This window comes from Pseudozyma flocculosa (assembly GCF_000417875.1).
Source record: "Pseudozyma flocculosa PF-1 unplaced genomic scaffold scaffold00014, whole genome shotgun sequence".
Lineage (NCBI taxonomy): Eukaryota > Fungi > Basidiomycota > Ustilaginomycetes > Ustilaginales > Ustilaginaceae > Pseudozyma > Pseudozyma flocculosa.
This window is the reverse complement of record NW_006920882.1, coordinates 475,095-488,702: the sequence shown is the minus strand read 5'-3', so window position 1 is coordinate 488,702 and position 13,608 is coordinate 475,095. Positions and strand designations below refer to the sequence as shown.

The 13,608-nt window shown below is 66.4% G+C and overlaps 6 protein-coding genes across 6 annotated transcripts; 2 read left to right on the top strand and 4 right to left on the bottom strand.

Moving 5' to 3' along the window:
• Positions 1-62: 62 nt before the first annotated feature.
• Positions 63-1,250, bottom strand: PFL1_04418 (uncharacterized protein; the record flags this gene model as incomplete). Its single annotated transcript, XM_007881943.1, has 1 exon — positions 63-1,250. The coding sequence occupies one exon, from the start codon at positions 1,248-1,250 to the stop codon at positions 63-65; it is 1,188 nt and encodes a 395-aa protein (XP_007880134.1).
• Positions 1,251-2,468: 1,218 nt separating this feature from the next.
• On the bottom strand, positions 2,469-3,613 carry PFL1_04417 (uncharacterized protein; the record flags this gene model as incomplete). The annotated part of the gene is made up of 4 exons (XM_007881942.1): positions 2,469-2,582; positions 2,680-2,947; positions 3,043-3,274; positions 3,397-3,613. The coding sequence occupies 4 exons, from the start codon at positions 3,611-3,613 to the stop codon at positions 2,469-2,471; spliced, it is 831 nt and encodes a 276-aa protein (XP_007880133.1).
• A 1,354-nt stretch (positions 3,614-4,967) lies between these two features.
• Positions 4,968-8,162, bottom strand: PFL1_04416 (uncharacterized protein; the record flags this gene model as incomplete). Its single annotated transcript, XM_007881941.1, has 1 exon — positions 4,968-8,162. The coding sequence occupies one exon, from the start codon at positions 8,160-8,162 to the stop codon at positions 4,968-4,970; it is 3,195 nt and encodes a 1,064-aa protein (XP_007880132.1).
• A 1,213-nt stretch (positions 8,163-9,375) lies between these two features.
• On the top strand, positions 9,376-9,975 carry PFL1_04415 (uncharacterized protein; the record flags this gene model as incomplete). Its single annotated transcript, XM_007881940.1, has 1 exon — positions 9,376-9,975. The coding sequence occupies one exon, from the start codon at positions 9,376-9,378 to the stop codon at positions 9,973-9,975; it is 600 nt and encodes a 199-aa protein (XP_007880131.1).
• A 622-nt stretch (positions 9,976-10,597) lies between these two features.
• Positions 10,598-11,185, top strand: PFL1_04414 (uncharacterized protein; the record flags this gene model as incomplete). The annotated part of the gene is made up of 1 exon (XM_007881939.1): positions 10,598-11,185. One exon carries the CDS (start codon positions 10,598-10,600, stop codon positions 11,183-11,185), a length of 588 nt encoding a protein of 195 aa, XP_007880130.1.
• Positions 11,186-11,264: 79 nt separating this feature from the next.
• On the bottom strand, positions 11,265-13,344 carry PFL1_04413 (uncharacterized protein; the record flags this gene model as incomplete). The annotated part of the gene is made up of 6 exons (XM_007881938.1): positions 11,265-11,376; positions 11,481-11,597; positions 11,694-12,142; positions 12,251-12,487; positions 12,576-12,677; positions 12,802-13,344. The coding sequence occupies 6 exons, from the start codon at positions 13,342-13,344 to the stop codon at positions 11,265-11,267; spliced, it is 1,560 nt and encodes a 519-aa protein (XP_007880129.1).
• Positions 13,345-13,608: the final 264 nt, after the last annotated feature.

The following is a 13,608-nucleotide window of genomic DNA, read 5'->3' as shown; positions in this document are numbered from 1 at the left end:
TCGCTTCGACCCAGCCAGCGCCTATCCATCGCTCTGTGGCGCCTCCAACACTTGGGCCTCGCCTACTGCTCGACGCGGTCCGAAAGGTTGAGGAGCAGCGTGGCCAGGCATCGCTTCGTGATGTGGTCGTTTTTGAGCAGCTGCGAAAACGTGGCATCGCGCAGCGGGCCGGGCAGGCACGCCCGGAGGGCCTCGCGCGCACGCGGGTTGTCGCTGAGGCGGAGGTAGCAGCGCACCACGTGCTTGAGCAGCCGCACCGCCTGGCTCTCGACAATCTGCGCCACCATGTTGCTCAGCACCGTGCCCACGGCGTAGAAGCGCTCGTACGTCTGGCAGATGTACGACAGCCCCATGTCGTCGAGCAGGATCTTTTGCACAATAAAGATGGCCACCGTCTTGCTGAGCTCCGAGCCCGTCTCCATGATCCGCAGGCAGAGCGGGATAATCTCGGTCGACAAGAGGAACGTGATGACGTCCGAGTTGTCGTTCTGCTTGACCAGCGCACCGATGACGCCGAGCGACGTCAGACGCAGGTACTCAAACGGCCGCGTCTTGGACGTCGTGTTGAGGAAGGGGTAGAGGAAGAGCGGGATGTGCGCCTGCAGAAAGAGGCCCCGCGTCTCGCTGTGGCTCGCCACGCACTGCAGCAGCGCCAGCGCATTGCACACCCGGTTGCTGGCCTGCGCAGTCAGCGCCGGCGGCGACAGGAGCGGGTAGACGGACACAATCTCCTGCAGCAGCGACGACATGACGCCGAAGCTGTGCCACAGCACCAGCGCCAGGTCCTCGTACTGCTCGCGCTTCTTGCTCAGCTCCAGCAGCGCATTCTCGCGCTGCGCCGAGCTGCCGGGCAGGCTGTCGGCGGCCGTAAGGGCGGCAAGCGCACCTTCGCCGGACGTTGCGCCGCTGCCGCTCGTCGAAGCGGGCGGAGGCGAGGGCGACGAGGGGCCAGGCCCACCGCCGGCTGACTTCTTGCTGGAGGTTGCGGCGAGCGCGGCCGGGTCGGGTCGCTGGCAGAGCTGCGTGATGAGGTGGTAGACGCTGAGCGCGGTGGTGGGCGTGCCTCCTGGGCCAGTGCCGGCAGGGTACGAGGGTCCCGAGTTGGGAGCGGGGCCCGCGGCTGAGAGCATCGAAGGGCCTAGGTCGACGCCGGCCAAAGATCCGCCCATCCCCGGCGGCGCGGCTCCAGAGCCGTTGTGCGAGTCGCCGCTGCCGCCCATGCTGCCGGACGTCCCTGGTCGCATCGACATGTGCACGTCGGGAGCGCAGCGGAGGGCAGAGTGTGCGCTCGGAGCGCTGCTGGCAGTGTGGAAGGCGAACGAGTCGGCACCGTCTGCAGTGGTGACCGATCGAGACCACTTCGATTGGTCAAGCGATGATGGACGGAGGAGGCGAGGCTGGCGCTTGTGTAGGGCGACGTGAGCACGGCTGTCTGCGCCGGTACCGGTGCTCCTCTAAGATCGGGCTCGTCGACCCTCGTTGACGTGCGTGGGTGGTGGAAAGGCGTGCCGGGAGCTGTCCGACGGGGTGGAGGTGGGCGTATGTTACAAGAACGCGATGTGAAACATCAAAGATCGGCGCGGCACGGTGACAAGGAATCGGCGAGTCAGACTGAGCCAGGTGAAGGGCGACCGTTCGTCTCGCCGAATATGCCGGTTTTCGAGGAGGAAGCGCAAGGCGTGGTTTGCCAAACCGTCGAGCTTCCGAGGAGCGTCGAAGCCTGAAGTCGATGGCTATGGCGGAGTGACGGACGGAGCTTCAACTCGAGCTCGAGCTCCGGAAGCAGTGCAGCGGAACGAGGTGGTATTCGTGCAGCGTCGGTTCCAGAACAATGGGGATGGGCGACTGTCTAGAGGATCAAGGCAGGAAGAGGAGCGGTGAGGCGATGCAGGACGGATTGAACGATGCTGCAGGGGATAGCAGAGAAAGTGTAGGGCTGCAGCGAGAGTTTTGGTGGAGAGGGCGGTGAATGGCGGCGGAGGAGGCGGCGGTAACGGTGGTGGTGGTGGTGGTGATGGTGGTGGTGGTGGTGGTGGTGGTGGTGGTGGTGGTGATGGTCAGCGGCGAGCGTGGTCAGGCCAAGAGGGGCGCTGCAGCTCCGTAGGCTGCTGCTTCGGCGGTCAGGCACCTCCGGCCGATCACCGCCCCACTCGCTCCCTCGGCCGCTTTTTCCTCCGGCCCCGCGCCCGCGCCTGGCTGCCTCCAGGCCGCCCGGCCACCGCTTGCCCCACAGCCAGCTACTCCTCCCCCGACCTCCGAATTCCGACCTGGCGTCATCCTCATCCTGCCGCATGCCGTCCGGGCGTGCCTCGGGCTAGCCGGCATCGCGATCTCCGCCTGTCGCTATCGGTGTGCCAAGCAAGGGGCCAGGGTCTCTATATCGACAGCATGTCCATGGTATACTCGTACAACAGCGGCGAGGAGGGCTTTGCCCGTGTGGGCTCGAGGAGCAGAAGAGAGGTTCATGCCTAGTCGGCGCGGACGCCAAACAGCTCGGCCAGCTGGCGGATCGTGTCCTCTGGGCTGGTGACGGTGTGGCCGACGGTGCGCACATCCGAGAAGATTTCGTGGTCGTTGCCGCCCTGGTGTCGAGATGGACCCCCCAAAGACGCGATACATGTCAGCGCTCATTTCATGGCCTACTCTTCGACGAGCTCGAGGTTGCTCCCGCCGACTCACCTTGTACGTCTTGTCGCCAAAGAAATGGATCTCGTCCCAGCCCAGGTCGGCGGCCGTGGTGCTTCCAGCCTCGGTCTTGCCGTCGCGTACAACGTGTCGCAGCGCAAACGTCTTGTCCCAGCCGTGCGGGAAGGCGTCGAAGCTGATCTGGCCGCCGATGCTGAACGTCAGGCCGTAGTCGCTGAACTCGCTGCGCAGCGTCTCGACAAACTTGGCACGGATCTGGTGCTCGCGGTCGTACTCCTCAAACGTGTTTCGCTCGGCGATGCTGGGCGAGGCGAACGGGCGTGGCAAGGGCTCGACGGGTCAGCAAGAGGCAGTTCCAAAGTGTGGCAGCTGGCAAGGCAGCCGGGGCACACTCACGAAGCGTTCCTGCCAATGGGGCTGATGTTGATCATGCCGTTGCGGAACTCGATGAACGTGCCACGCATGACGGGGATGTCGAGGTTGGAAATGTACTTGAGGCAGAACTTGACGAGCTTCTGGTATCGCTCCTCGCCGAGCCACCCGATAAACGATTGGCTCGCGAGGGGCTGGCCGAGCTTGAAGGCGGTCAGTCCATTTTCGGCAAAGACGTAGTCGAACAGCTCGACGACTGGCGCGAGCAGCGAGGTGGCGAAGGTGGTGTACGGCGACATACGACGGGAGCTCCGGCGGTCAGCGAACGAGCTCCGAGGGGTGGGACGGGCTGCTGCGGGCGATCGGGCATGCACTCACGGTCCTGTCCGGCCGTCTTGAACTGGTCGCGGATCTTGAGAATGTCGCTGCCGCCGACGACACCAGTGACGCAGTGGTTGCGAAGCCGGGCCAGCGTCCTCAGCATGAGGGGCGAGACATCCTGCCTGGCGGGAGTCAGGGTGCCGTCGACATCAAAGAGGCACAGGATCCGAGGATGGGCCTTTTCCTGGAACTCGTTGAGGATGGTCGTCGTCATGGTGGTCGGTGGGCGGGGGTCGGCGGGAGAGCGGTTAGTGATTGCAGCGGAGAGGCAGGTGTTGTGTCTATGGGAGCCGTGAGGTCGGGCACGAGGGAGCAGGGGCAACGGAGTCGGTCTGAAGCGGCGGTGTCGGCCCAGGGCAGCGGCGCTTTATATCAAGGAGGAGGAGGTGGTGGCCGAAGTAGTCGAACGTGGCCCTGCTTCGACGATGCGCCGGAGCGAGGGAGCGAAGAAGGTGTGCGGGAGCCAGCCAAGGAAGGGCCGTCGAGGTCAGAGACAGGGACAGGGTCCGGCAGGTGCACTCGAGCTCCTGCCTATAATGCTAGCAGGCTTGGCCTGGCGCCTCGCACCGGTAGCCTGCCTCGTGGTCCGTGACGTGGAGCAACGCCCCTGCCTCTTGCCTGCCTGCCAGCTTGCTTGGCGCTTGGCCGCGGTGCCACGCACGCACGTCCGTCCGTCCGTTCTGGAAGAAGACCTGAAAAACAAAGCTCGCCGGCTCACGGCTGGTGCCGTCGCCGACCTGCAGCAGCGATGCACTGGGTCTGTGCGAGAGCAGGCAGGCCACCACGGGCAGGCAGGAGGAACCTATGCTGCCTGGCCGCGCTCTGGGAAAAAAAACTCCGCCTCGGCCATGGCCATCTCGGCGAGCCGGATCCGTACGTCGATCTGGTGTCCACGCTAGAGTACCTTGCTCATCGTCCGTCGTCCATCCCTTCACAACTGGGCTCTCTACATCAACGTCAACATCAACGACGACCGCGATGATGAATGCAGATGGCATGCGCGTGTGCGCAGCGGTACGTGCGCATTGGCGGCAAGGGCAGGGGTAGGGAAGCTCCCCGGGCCGGTACAGGCTATGGTACAACGAGGGCAGCAAGGCGAGGGAAAGCCGTGGATCGACGCGAGCAAACGCCGTCTTGGTACGTAGCAGCCGGCGTGAAACGACCGCTCACCGGACCGCAAAACGGGAGATGATTCCAGGCCGGTACCGCAGCAGCGACAGAGCGAGCGATGAACCACATGGCAAGCAGCCAACGGGAAGAGGCCCGACAAGGCCACATCGACATCGAGGCCCTCGGTCGGAAGCGGAAGATTTCCTGCTCCGTGGCCGACCAAAGGGCCGTCAGCGGGGTCTGAACAATGTGCAAGCACCAACATCCACGCGCCGCCGACCGGAGGCGTGGCCGCCGCGGCCGGCCCGTCGCTCGCCTGTGCCGCGCCGACGCATGCGTGGAAGTCTGGGGACACCGGAACGGTGTGCACGCAGACTGGCGCAAGGAGAACGAAGCGCGACACCGACCGCGGAAATCATTGTTGTGGGCGCTTGATGCTGGCGCTCGGCTGAGACGCTTCACTGGGCCCCGACGTGGGTCGGCTGGTGTGCGTACGGATCAAACTCGCCAGAGCCGGAGCCGGAGCTCTGCATGGCGTAGGAAGCCAAGCCGGGTTCGACACCCTGGTGCGGGGCCAGGTGCGGCTCGTGGTGATAGAAGGCCTGCGCGGGCTGGAAGGCGTACGCTGCGTCCGGCGGCGGAGGTGGAAGCGTGCTGGCGACGTGAGGGCCATGCGGCGGAGGCGGGGGGGTATAGTAGCCGGGGTAGTGGTCCGCCGGCGGCAGCGCGTAGGTCATGAAGGGCGGCGTCGCCACGTAGTCGTACGTCGGCGTGCCGACACCGTCGCCCGAGCCCGTCGGATGCATCATCACCGGCTGGTAGTAGCCACCAGCGGGTGAGTGTGCGCCCGTGCCTCGGACGCCACCGTGATGACCGAGATGGGCGCTCTCGGACGGATAGCCGTACCCGTCCATCTCGCCGCCGGACACAGCGCCGTACCTCGGCGAGTACATGGGCTGGTCCATCGGGTAGCCCGAGGGCAACGGCGGCGGCGGTGGTCCGCCGTAACGGAAGCCGCCGGCACCACCGTGGCCGTGGTGGTCGTTGTAGTAGACGGCGCCGCCGCTCTCGTAGCCGGCCGGTGCGAGGCCGTAGCCGCCCATGTCGGCAGACAGCGGTGGCGTGTACTCGGCGCCGCCGCGGTAGCTGTCGCCATGGAGATAAAGCTCGGGCGAAGGCACGATGCGGTCATCGGCAGGCGTCGAAACACGGCCGCTCGCAGCACTGCCGGGACGGAAGGCAGGTGCCTTGGCCGCATTGACGGGGAGGGTGCTGACGCTGCCGACCTTGCCGGCTCGGGCGCCCGAGGCGTTGGCCTGGAGGGCCGATCCAGGCCGAAAAGCGGGCACCGCAGCAGAGGCGGTCGTGATCGATGCCGTGGTTCTGTGGAGCGTCTCATCCACCGTGCCGCCTGCTTGCTGAGAGGGCGAGGCAGTGGCCTGTGCAGCGTCCTGCGTAGGCGGCTCCCCCTCCTGACTGCGCGTGCGCGGCAGGTTGACCTTGACCGGAACAGGTGCTTGCGCGGTCGGCTCGCGATGCGCCGGGTTCTTGTGCTCGGTCATGGCGAGGCCTTTGACCAGCGCGGTCAGCCTTTCGCTGTCCCGCTCGTTTTGCGCGGCGTCCGCTCTGTTGGATCCGACATTCGTTGGCGCTTCGCCCGGATGAGGTCCAGCTCCGGAGTTTGGCGTCGATCGAGTCATGCCCGCGCCGACAAAGCCCGCGCCGCCTCTGGCACCACCCCTGACGAAGCCATGGGCGCCTCGTCCGTAGACGAAGGCGGGCTGCGCAAAGCCACCCCGTCCTCGGAACCCGTGAGCCGCGACACCGCCACGGCCGCGACCGAACCCGCGCGATATGCCCGCGCCGCGCATGCTGCCCCCGCGAACGGCGCCGGCGCCGGCTGCAGCGGTACCACGGGCTGAAAGGCCAACGGGGCGGGCCTCTGCCTGCTGGAGCGCCTCGAAGCCGTCGTGCGTCCATTGACCCACGCCCGCGGCGCCAGGGTTCCTGCCGAAGCCCGAAGAAGGGAGCTGAGGCGGAACCGACGCCGCTGGCTTGGGCGTCTCCAGGTGTTCGGGACCTGCTGCGGTGCTGACCGGCTTGCCCGCGCTCAGCTGATTGTCTCTTTCCGAAGCGGAGATGCCATCGGCCCCGTTGCTCGTGGACGAGGAGAGCTCGACGGCCGAGTCCGGCTTCTGCGGCGCTTCCGAGGGCGACATCTGTGTCTCGTCCAGCGACGCCTTCCAGGCACCGATCTTGCCGTCGCTGGCGAGGTTGTCGGCGTCCCATTCCCTGTGCGGGATCGCGTCCGCCACCTCGAGGTCTGCGCGAGGTCCCGTGGGAACGCCGTCAAAGTCGTGCTTGGCGTCGACGGCCGCCTGGGCTGCCGCTGCTGCCGGATGGCGCGGGCCCATGTGCGCGTAGATGGGCTGCGCCGCCGCCGGGACCCTCCTGACGCTCTTTCCGTGCAGCGCATCGTCGTCGACTTCGGACTCGTCGTCGTCCCAGCCTGCGAGCTTCGACTTTCTCGGCGGTGGCGACGCTGGGCCAGGATGTGCCGCGGTCATGCCATGCCTGGGACCCGTAACGCTCGCAGCAGCTCCGCCGCGGGGCGCGCCCCTGCCCCTGCCTCTTGCGCCTGTGCCGCCACCGCCCCGGACTGCGAGCTCATGACCGTGCGCATGTCCGCCCGCACCGGGGAACGCGGCGCCGCCCCTGCCACCGCGGAACTTGCCTCGGCCGCGTGTAGCCGGGTTGGCTGCCGCCGCACCGCCTCGGCCGCGCCACCATCCGCTGAGGCCGCGCAGGTCCTGATCGAAGAGCCGCTCGTCGTGGCCCCAGAACTGGCCGACGCGAGGCGTGAACGACGGATCCTTTTCCAGCTTTTCGCGGTAGGCGACGGCGCTGGCGACGTGGGCCCCGTAAGCGGCGCCCCGACCTCGACCTCTGAGGCCGCCCCTGCCCCCTCGACCGCCTCGGGCGTTCGACGCACCGGCAGCCTGCCTGTCTCCGAGATGATCCGAAGAGGTTGACGACGCGGGTCCTGGCTGCGCGCTCGCGAGCACAGTCGGTAGCTCCTCTTCGGCGAGGGTCGACCACTGCTTATAGTCGAGAGCAGCCGCCTTGGCCGATTCCACCTCGGGCTCATCTTTCGAGAGACCGGCTGCAGCACCGTCAAGGAGGCCGGCGCCGCCAGCACCTTCGTCGTCGTCGATGTCCTCCTCGTCTTGCTCGTCGTCGGTGTCGTCGTCGCTATCGTCCGCGTCCGAGTCGGAACCGGACGCCTGGCTGAGCGAGGAGCTCGAGGCTGCGGCCCCGGCATCGCTGCCACCGGTGTCGGATTCAGATCCGGATCCGGACTCGCTCTCGGTCGCAGCCGCCGGCCCGCGCCGCCTCCGTGCCAGCTTCCTCTGGCGCGGCTTCTTCGGCGAGACCTCAGCGGCGGTGGGTGAGGCAGGTGAAGGCGGCGAGGCGGTCGCGGTGCTCGAGCCGACCACGATGGCGTCGTCGTCCGCAGGCTGCGGGTGCTGGGGCTTGGTCGAGACCGTGATGCGCGAGGCCGACGGCTGCCTGCGAATGCTCTTGGCCGGCGGGGGCCCAGCAGCAATGCCAGGCACGGCGAGGGTGGCGTTGGAGTCGACAGACGGAGCCATGCTGGAGCGGGGTCAGGGGGCAGTGGGCGAGGCGGGGAAGGAGGGAGCGGTGGGGCGAGCGAGGACGCGGGAGGTGCGATGCGGTGCTTTGCAGTGCTAAGAGTCGCTGGTCAAGGTGGAAAACGATCGGTAGATGTCGGGAGCCGAGCGGCGGCGCAAAGAGGGATGCGATGCACGCGAGCTGCGAGCTGGAGCGCGCCACAGCCGGGAAGTCGAGGCTAGGCGGCCCTTTGGATGAGCTGCACGGCGGACGACGGCGGGGGAGCTGGGAACGAGATGCGGAAGCCCTTGATGCTGAAGTGGATCTGGTACGGGGCGTACGTCCTTGGGTCGTGAGAGTGGCGTGGAGCTAGGCGGGCAGGTGCGAATGCAGGAACGAGGCGTCGCTTGCGGACAGAGTGAATGCGAGGCGATGCGGGGTCGCGGGCGAGTTGCGGGTCGAGTAGGAAAGGCGGAGGTTCGTCGATGAGGGTGGGGTGGCGGCGAGCGTGCGAAGCAAGGCGTCGCCTGCGTTCGAGCCGCGAGTGCAGCCTGGATGCGATGCGATGCGGTGCGGTGCGGTGCGGTCGGGCTTGCGCTCGTAAGAGTCTGGCTACGAAGCGAAGAAGGAGAAGGTGTGGCGAAAAGAAGGGGCGGTGGCGGTGGCGGTGCTGGTGGTGGTAGGTGGTGGAGGAGGGGCAGAGGCTTCTTCGACCAGGGGGAAGCCCTGCCTGCGCCTGACGAGCCGTAGCCTTTTTTCCAGGACAAGCAAGGCCCAGCAGCTGCTGCTGCTGGTGTCTACGCGCGGGCGCGCCTGCGCCTTCCATCACTCGAGCGCGCGTCGGGGTGCAGCACCGCAGCAATCGGGTATGTACGGCTATTTTCGCGCCCTTGACATGACGGGACAATCTGTCCGAGTGGTCAAGGAGTGAGTCTAGAACCATACGCCCCGCGTAGTTCGATCCCGTCTTTCGGGAGTAAACTCATGGGCTCTGCCCGCACAGGTTCGAATCCTGTGGTTGTCGCACAACTTTTTTTTCTTTTTTTCCCCTTTTCTAGCCTGGCTGGGGCAGTGCACGCCCCTCCTGGGTGGTTCGAGAGCGGCTGCCTGTGGGGCTCGACACGACATCCTTTCAACCATCAACCGCCCTCCCCCTCATTCCCTGCTCACCACCTTCCTCTCTTCCTCTTCTGGGCCTAATTCACCATCCCGACTTGGCGATACCGGCAAGGCATGTCGCACGCTGCGGGCACTGCGGGCTTCTCTGGCCTGGCACCCTCGTCCAGCATCAACGTCGGCGGTGGCGCTGGCTTGCGGCGCAACGGCGGCCATGGCGGTACGGGCGGCAATCCGCTGTACGCGGCGGCGGCGCGGATACCGCTGATCAAGTCGCCGTCGGTGTCTGTGCCGCCGCCGATCCGTCTTCCCGCCGACCTGCATCCGCTGCCGCCCGACATCCGGGCGTACTTTGTCTACCCGTTTTCGCTCGAGTCGTACGTGCTGGACGCCAACACGCCGTCGTCGTCGACGATCGAGGAGCTGCAAAAGAGGTACGACGACTACCTGCGGATGAGGCAAGAGGAAAAGGAGGCGGAGAAGAGGGAGGTGCTCCGGCGGATGGCACCTGGCTGGGCCGAGGGGGGCGGCGGGATCATGGTGCCGGATTCGACCAGGAACAAGATCGAACCGCAGACGACGCCGGGCACGGGCCACCAAGAGGGACAGCGACAAGCGCAGCAGGAGAGGGCGCCCATCGACGACCTCGTCGATCATCTTGCCAAGCTCGAGGCCATGGGGGCCAAGCCGGTGGGCGACTCGACGGGGAGGTCGTAGGCGGGTGCCGCACGCAAACACGGCCGCCGGTGGGGAGAAGGGACAATGTCTGGAGGCCATCTGGGGCCTATCCTCGGCAGCACCAGCTTCGCCCTCTCATCTGTGGTGGCAGCCAGGTTGGTGGATGAAGTGGGACGGCTCTTTGGGACCACTCGCTGCCGTCGCAACGCTTGGGGTGCCCCCGCGTTCTTGTCCAGGACTCGCTGCGTCTAGAGTCTTGACTCGCCACCCTGGTGGGTTTGGGCGAGATAATGCCCTGGTGGCGATTGTCTTGTCCTGAGAAGCCGCCACGGGGTTGCGGAGACGGAGGTCGGCGAGGGGTCATGAGCTAGGTCGACTGGCAGGCGAGGCGTGGCCGCTGCTGGCTGGCTCTCGGTGCGACGACCGACGCGGGCGCGGGCCACCCAGCCAAGCTGCCTCCACACAGCGTCAGAGGCAGGCAGGCCTGCTGTGGGGCGCCACCCAACCCTTGGTCCCGAGCCTGCCTGGCCCCGCCTTGGCTATCCACCTTCCCGACCACCACCACCACCGCTGCCGTCACCGCCATCACCAGCGCACACTCGCCTCCACGACGAATCGTCACCCAAACCCACCTCTTCGTCGCTCAAGAGTCTTCTCCGCCATGGCCGCTTCCGCGCTCCCCGCCTCCCTGCTGCCGCTCCTCTCGCGAGGCTCGGCCGCCTCGCCCGCATCGTCGCTGCCCTCGCTCCGACCGACGCAGCCCCACGACGCCACGCTCCACCCGACCATCGAAGCCCTCTCCTCTCCACCCTCGCTGCGCGCCATGCTCCACCTTCTCAACGACGACCTCTCCTCGGCCCACGAAATCGCCCAGTCCGACGAGGGCAACCCGTCGTCGGACCTCATCCACTCGATCCTCCACCGCCGCGAAGCAGACTACTGGAACTCAAAGTGGTGGCTCGACCAGTTCCGCCACCCGATCCTGCCCGTCGTCTACGAAAAGCAGGACTACGCCGAGGTCAGGAGGAGCGCAAAGCGGTTCGTAGACGAGGTCGAGGCCCTCGTCGGCGGCAAGGGCCGTGGGGGCGCCACAACGGCGTGCGGTGCGCAAAAGAAGATGGAGGAGCTCAAGCGATGGCAGTGGAGGGAACTCAGCCTCCTCGCCCAACACGTGCTGCAAGAGTGTGGCCTCAAGGCGGAAGGGCTGGAAGGCGGCGTTGCCGCGACCGCAGCGACCGCGCCAGCCTGATTGGTTCGTCTCTACGGCCGATCAATCTACGAAGGGCAGGAGCAGCCTAGCCTCCAGCTATTTTGTATTCAAAACCGCCTCAGTCCTCTTGCAAAATGTCGGAAATGTCGCTGCTGCCGGCATCGACGCCCAGGCGCTTCAAGGCGTCGTCGTCGTGGAACTTGGACAGATGACGCGCGCCAGAGTCGCAGCTGGCGGAGCGGGGGCGAAGGGCGTGGGCAGATGATCTGTGTCAGCGAGCGGGCGAGGAGATCGCTCGAATCGAAACGACCGTCGACCTTGGCAGGTTACGCACAGGATAGTCACGACGACGGGTGGCGGGTCGCTGCCGCGTTCCTTTTTGAGGCGCAGCGCGGTGCGCACCGCCGCCACGCAATTGACGGCCGACGATGAGCCCAGGAAGAGGCCATCGCTGGGGAGCCGGTCGAAAGGGGATGATGCCGAAATGTCAGTGCTTCGTCCAGCGTCGATGTCGCGCTCGGGGCGGGGCCTTGTCGGGCCTACTCACTTCAGGACGAGCCACCTGCCCATCCTGGCCGCCTCATCGTCCGATACCCTGACGGCATCGTCGACGCACTGGAGTCCCATTTCGAGGTTCTTGGTGATGCGGTTGATGCCGATGCCCTCTACGACCGAGTCGACCTGGTGCCTGCGCCGCTTGCCCTCCGCCTCGGTGGGGCTGTACATGACGCCGAACTTGACCTTGTTGTACAGCCCCGATCCCTGCGGGTCCGCCAGCACCACGCGCACCTCGCCGTGCGCCCGCGGGCCGTTGAGAAAGTGCCGCCGCCCGCCCTCGTTGCTGCACGACTCGCGCTTCAAGTAGGCCGCGCATCCGCTCAGCGTCCCGCCGGTACCCGCGCCCGCGACAAAGGCGTCCAGCAGCCCGCCCGTCTGCCGCCAGATTTCGGGGCCCGTGTTGCTGTAGTGCGCCCAGAAGTTGGACGGGTTTTCAAACTGTGCCAGACGGACGGAAGAGAAAGATAGACGGCAGCCATCTGTCAGCGCAGGCTTTTTGCAGCCAACGCTCTTAACCCCAAGTGCGAGGATGTCACGGCAGCTCACCTGATCAGCAAAGAAGCCGCGCGGACGCTTTTCGAGCTCGTCGTCTTGCCCGTCGATGCGCGTCGACTTAGACGAGACGACGAGGTCACTCCGGTGGATATCGTCGCCGACGCCCTGGCCGCCCTCATCGCCGCTCTCGGACTTGAAGTGGTAGCCCGCACCCAGGGCATCGGCGTGCGGACCAACGAGTTCGACGTCGCCGAACGCTTCGGCCCGCGCGCGCGCCTCGTTGACAAACTGGCGCCGCAACGAGGATAGGGGGGCAACTCGTCAGCCACGGTGCTCTGTCGGCTGCGGCCAAATGCTGGAAGGGTGCGCTACTTACGTGCCGGGGATCGACGATGCCGCGCGGACGGACAGACTCGATCTCTGCTCCGAGCTTGCGCAGAACCTCGACCTTTTCTCTTGCCACGTCGTCGGGGATGACCTGAGGTAGGCAGGGGGGGGCGCGAGGAACGCGGGGGGGAAGGAGGGCCGAGGGTGAGCACGTCAGCGATGCCACCGTCACGAGCAGAGGAGCCAGCCACTGTGCTCTACCCGACTCGACTCACGATTGAGCAGCGGTAACCTTTTGCTCTTGCCAGTGTGGCGAGCGAGATGCCGGTGGAGCCGACGGTGCCTTCAAAGATGCAGCTGCCAGTGTTCGGATGGAGGAGACCCTCTTCCTCTGCGTCGTTTAGGATCTGGAGGGCGACGCGGTCCTTTGGGCTTCCAGCGGGGTTGAGGAACTCTGCCTTTCCGAGGATCTCGCAACCGGTGAGGTCCGAGAGGCTGTTGATGCGCATGAGGGGCGTGTTGCCGATGAGGCCCTCGATGCCGCGGACCACCTGACCGCTCCTGATCTGGATCGAGTCGCGGCCCCTGATTTCCCTGCGGAGGCGTTCATCCTCGTCGTCGTCGTCGAGGCCGTAGGCGCGCAGGCGGCGCCTTCGCCTCTTGCGCTCGCGCTTTTCGGCGAGGTAGAAGACCGAGGTGAGGGAGCCGAGGCCGAGGACGAGGCCGGTGCAGAGACCGAGGAAGAAGGTGGACCTGCGGTGATGGGCGAGGAAGTTGGACCAGAAGGAGAGGTGCTGGCCGCTCGACGAGGCCGACATGGTGCGGCCGAATGGCGGTCGTCGGCGATGGCCTGTAGGGAGGCTGAGGAGGGAAGGAAGCCGAGGGGCGTGTGGTTGATGGACTAGGCCTGTGTGGCCATGCGATCTGGGACGGTGCAGCTCGGGTGGGTGGCGATAGCTGCGACGACGAGGCGACGTTGATCGTGACGAGTTCTGCGCGGCGGATGGGCGAGGCTCTCTCTGTGCTAGCTTGCTGGATAAGCCAGAGGGGCGGCGGCGGGGGGTGGTGGTGGGTGAGCTGGG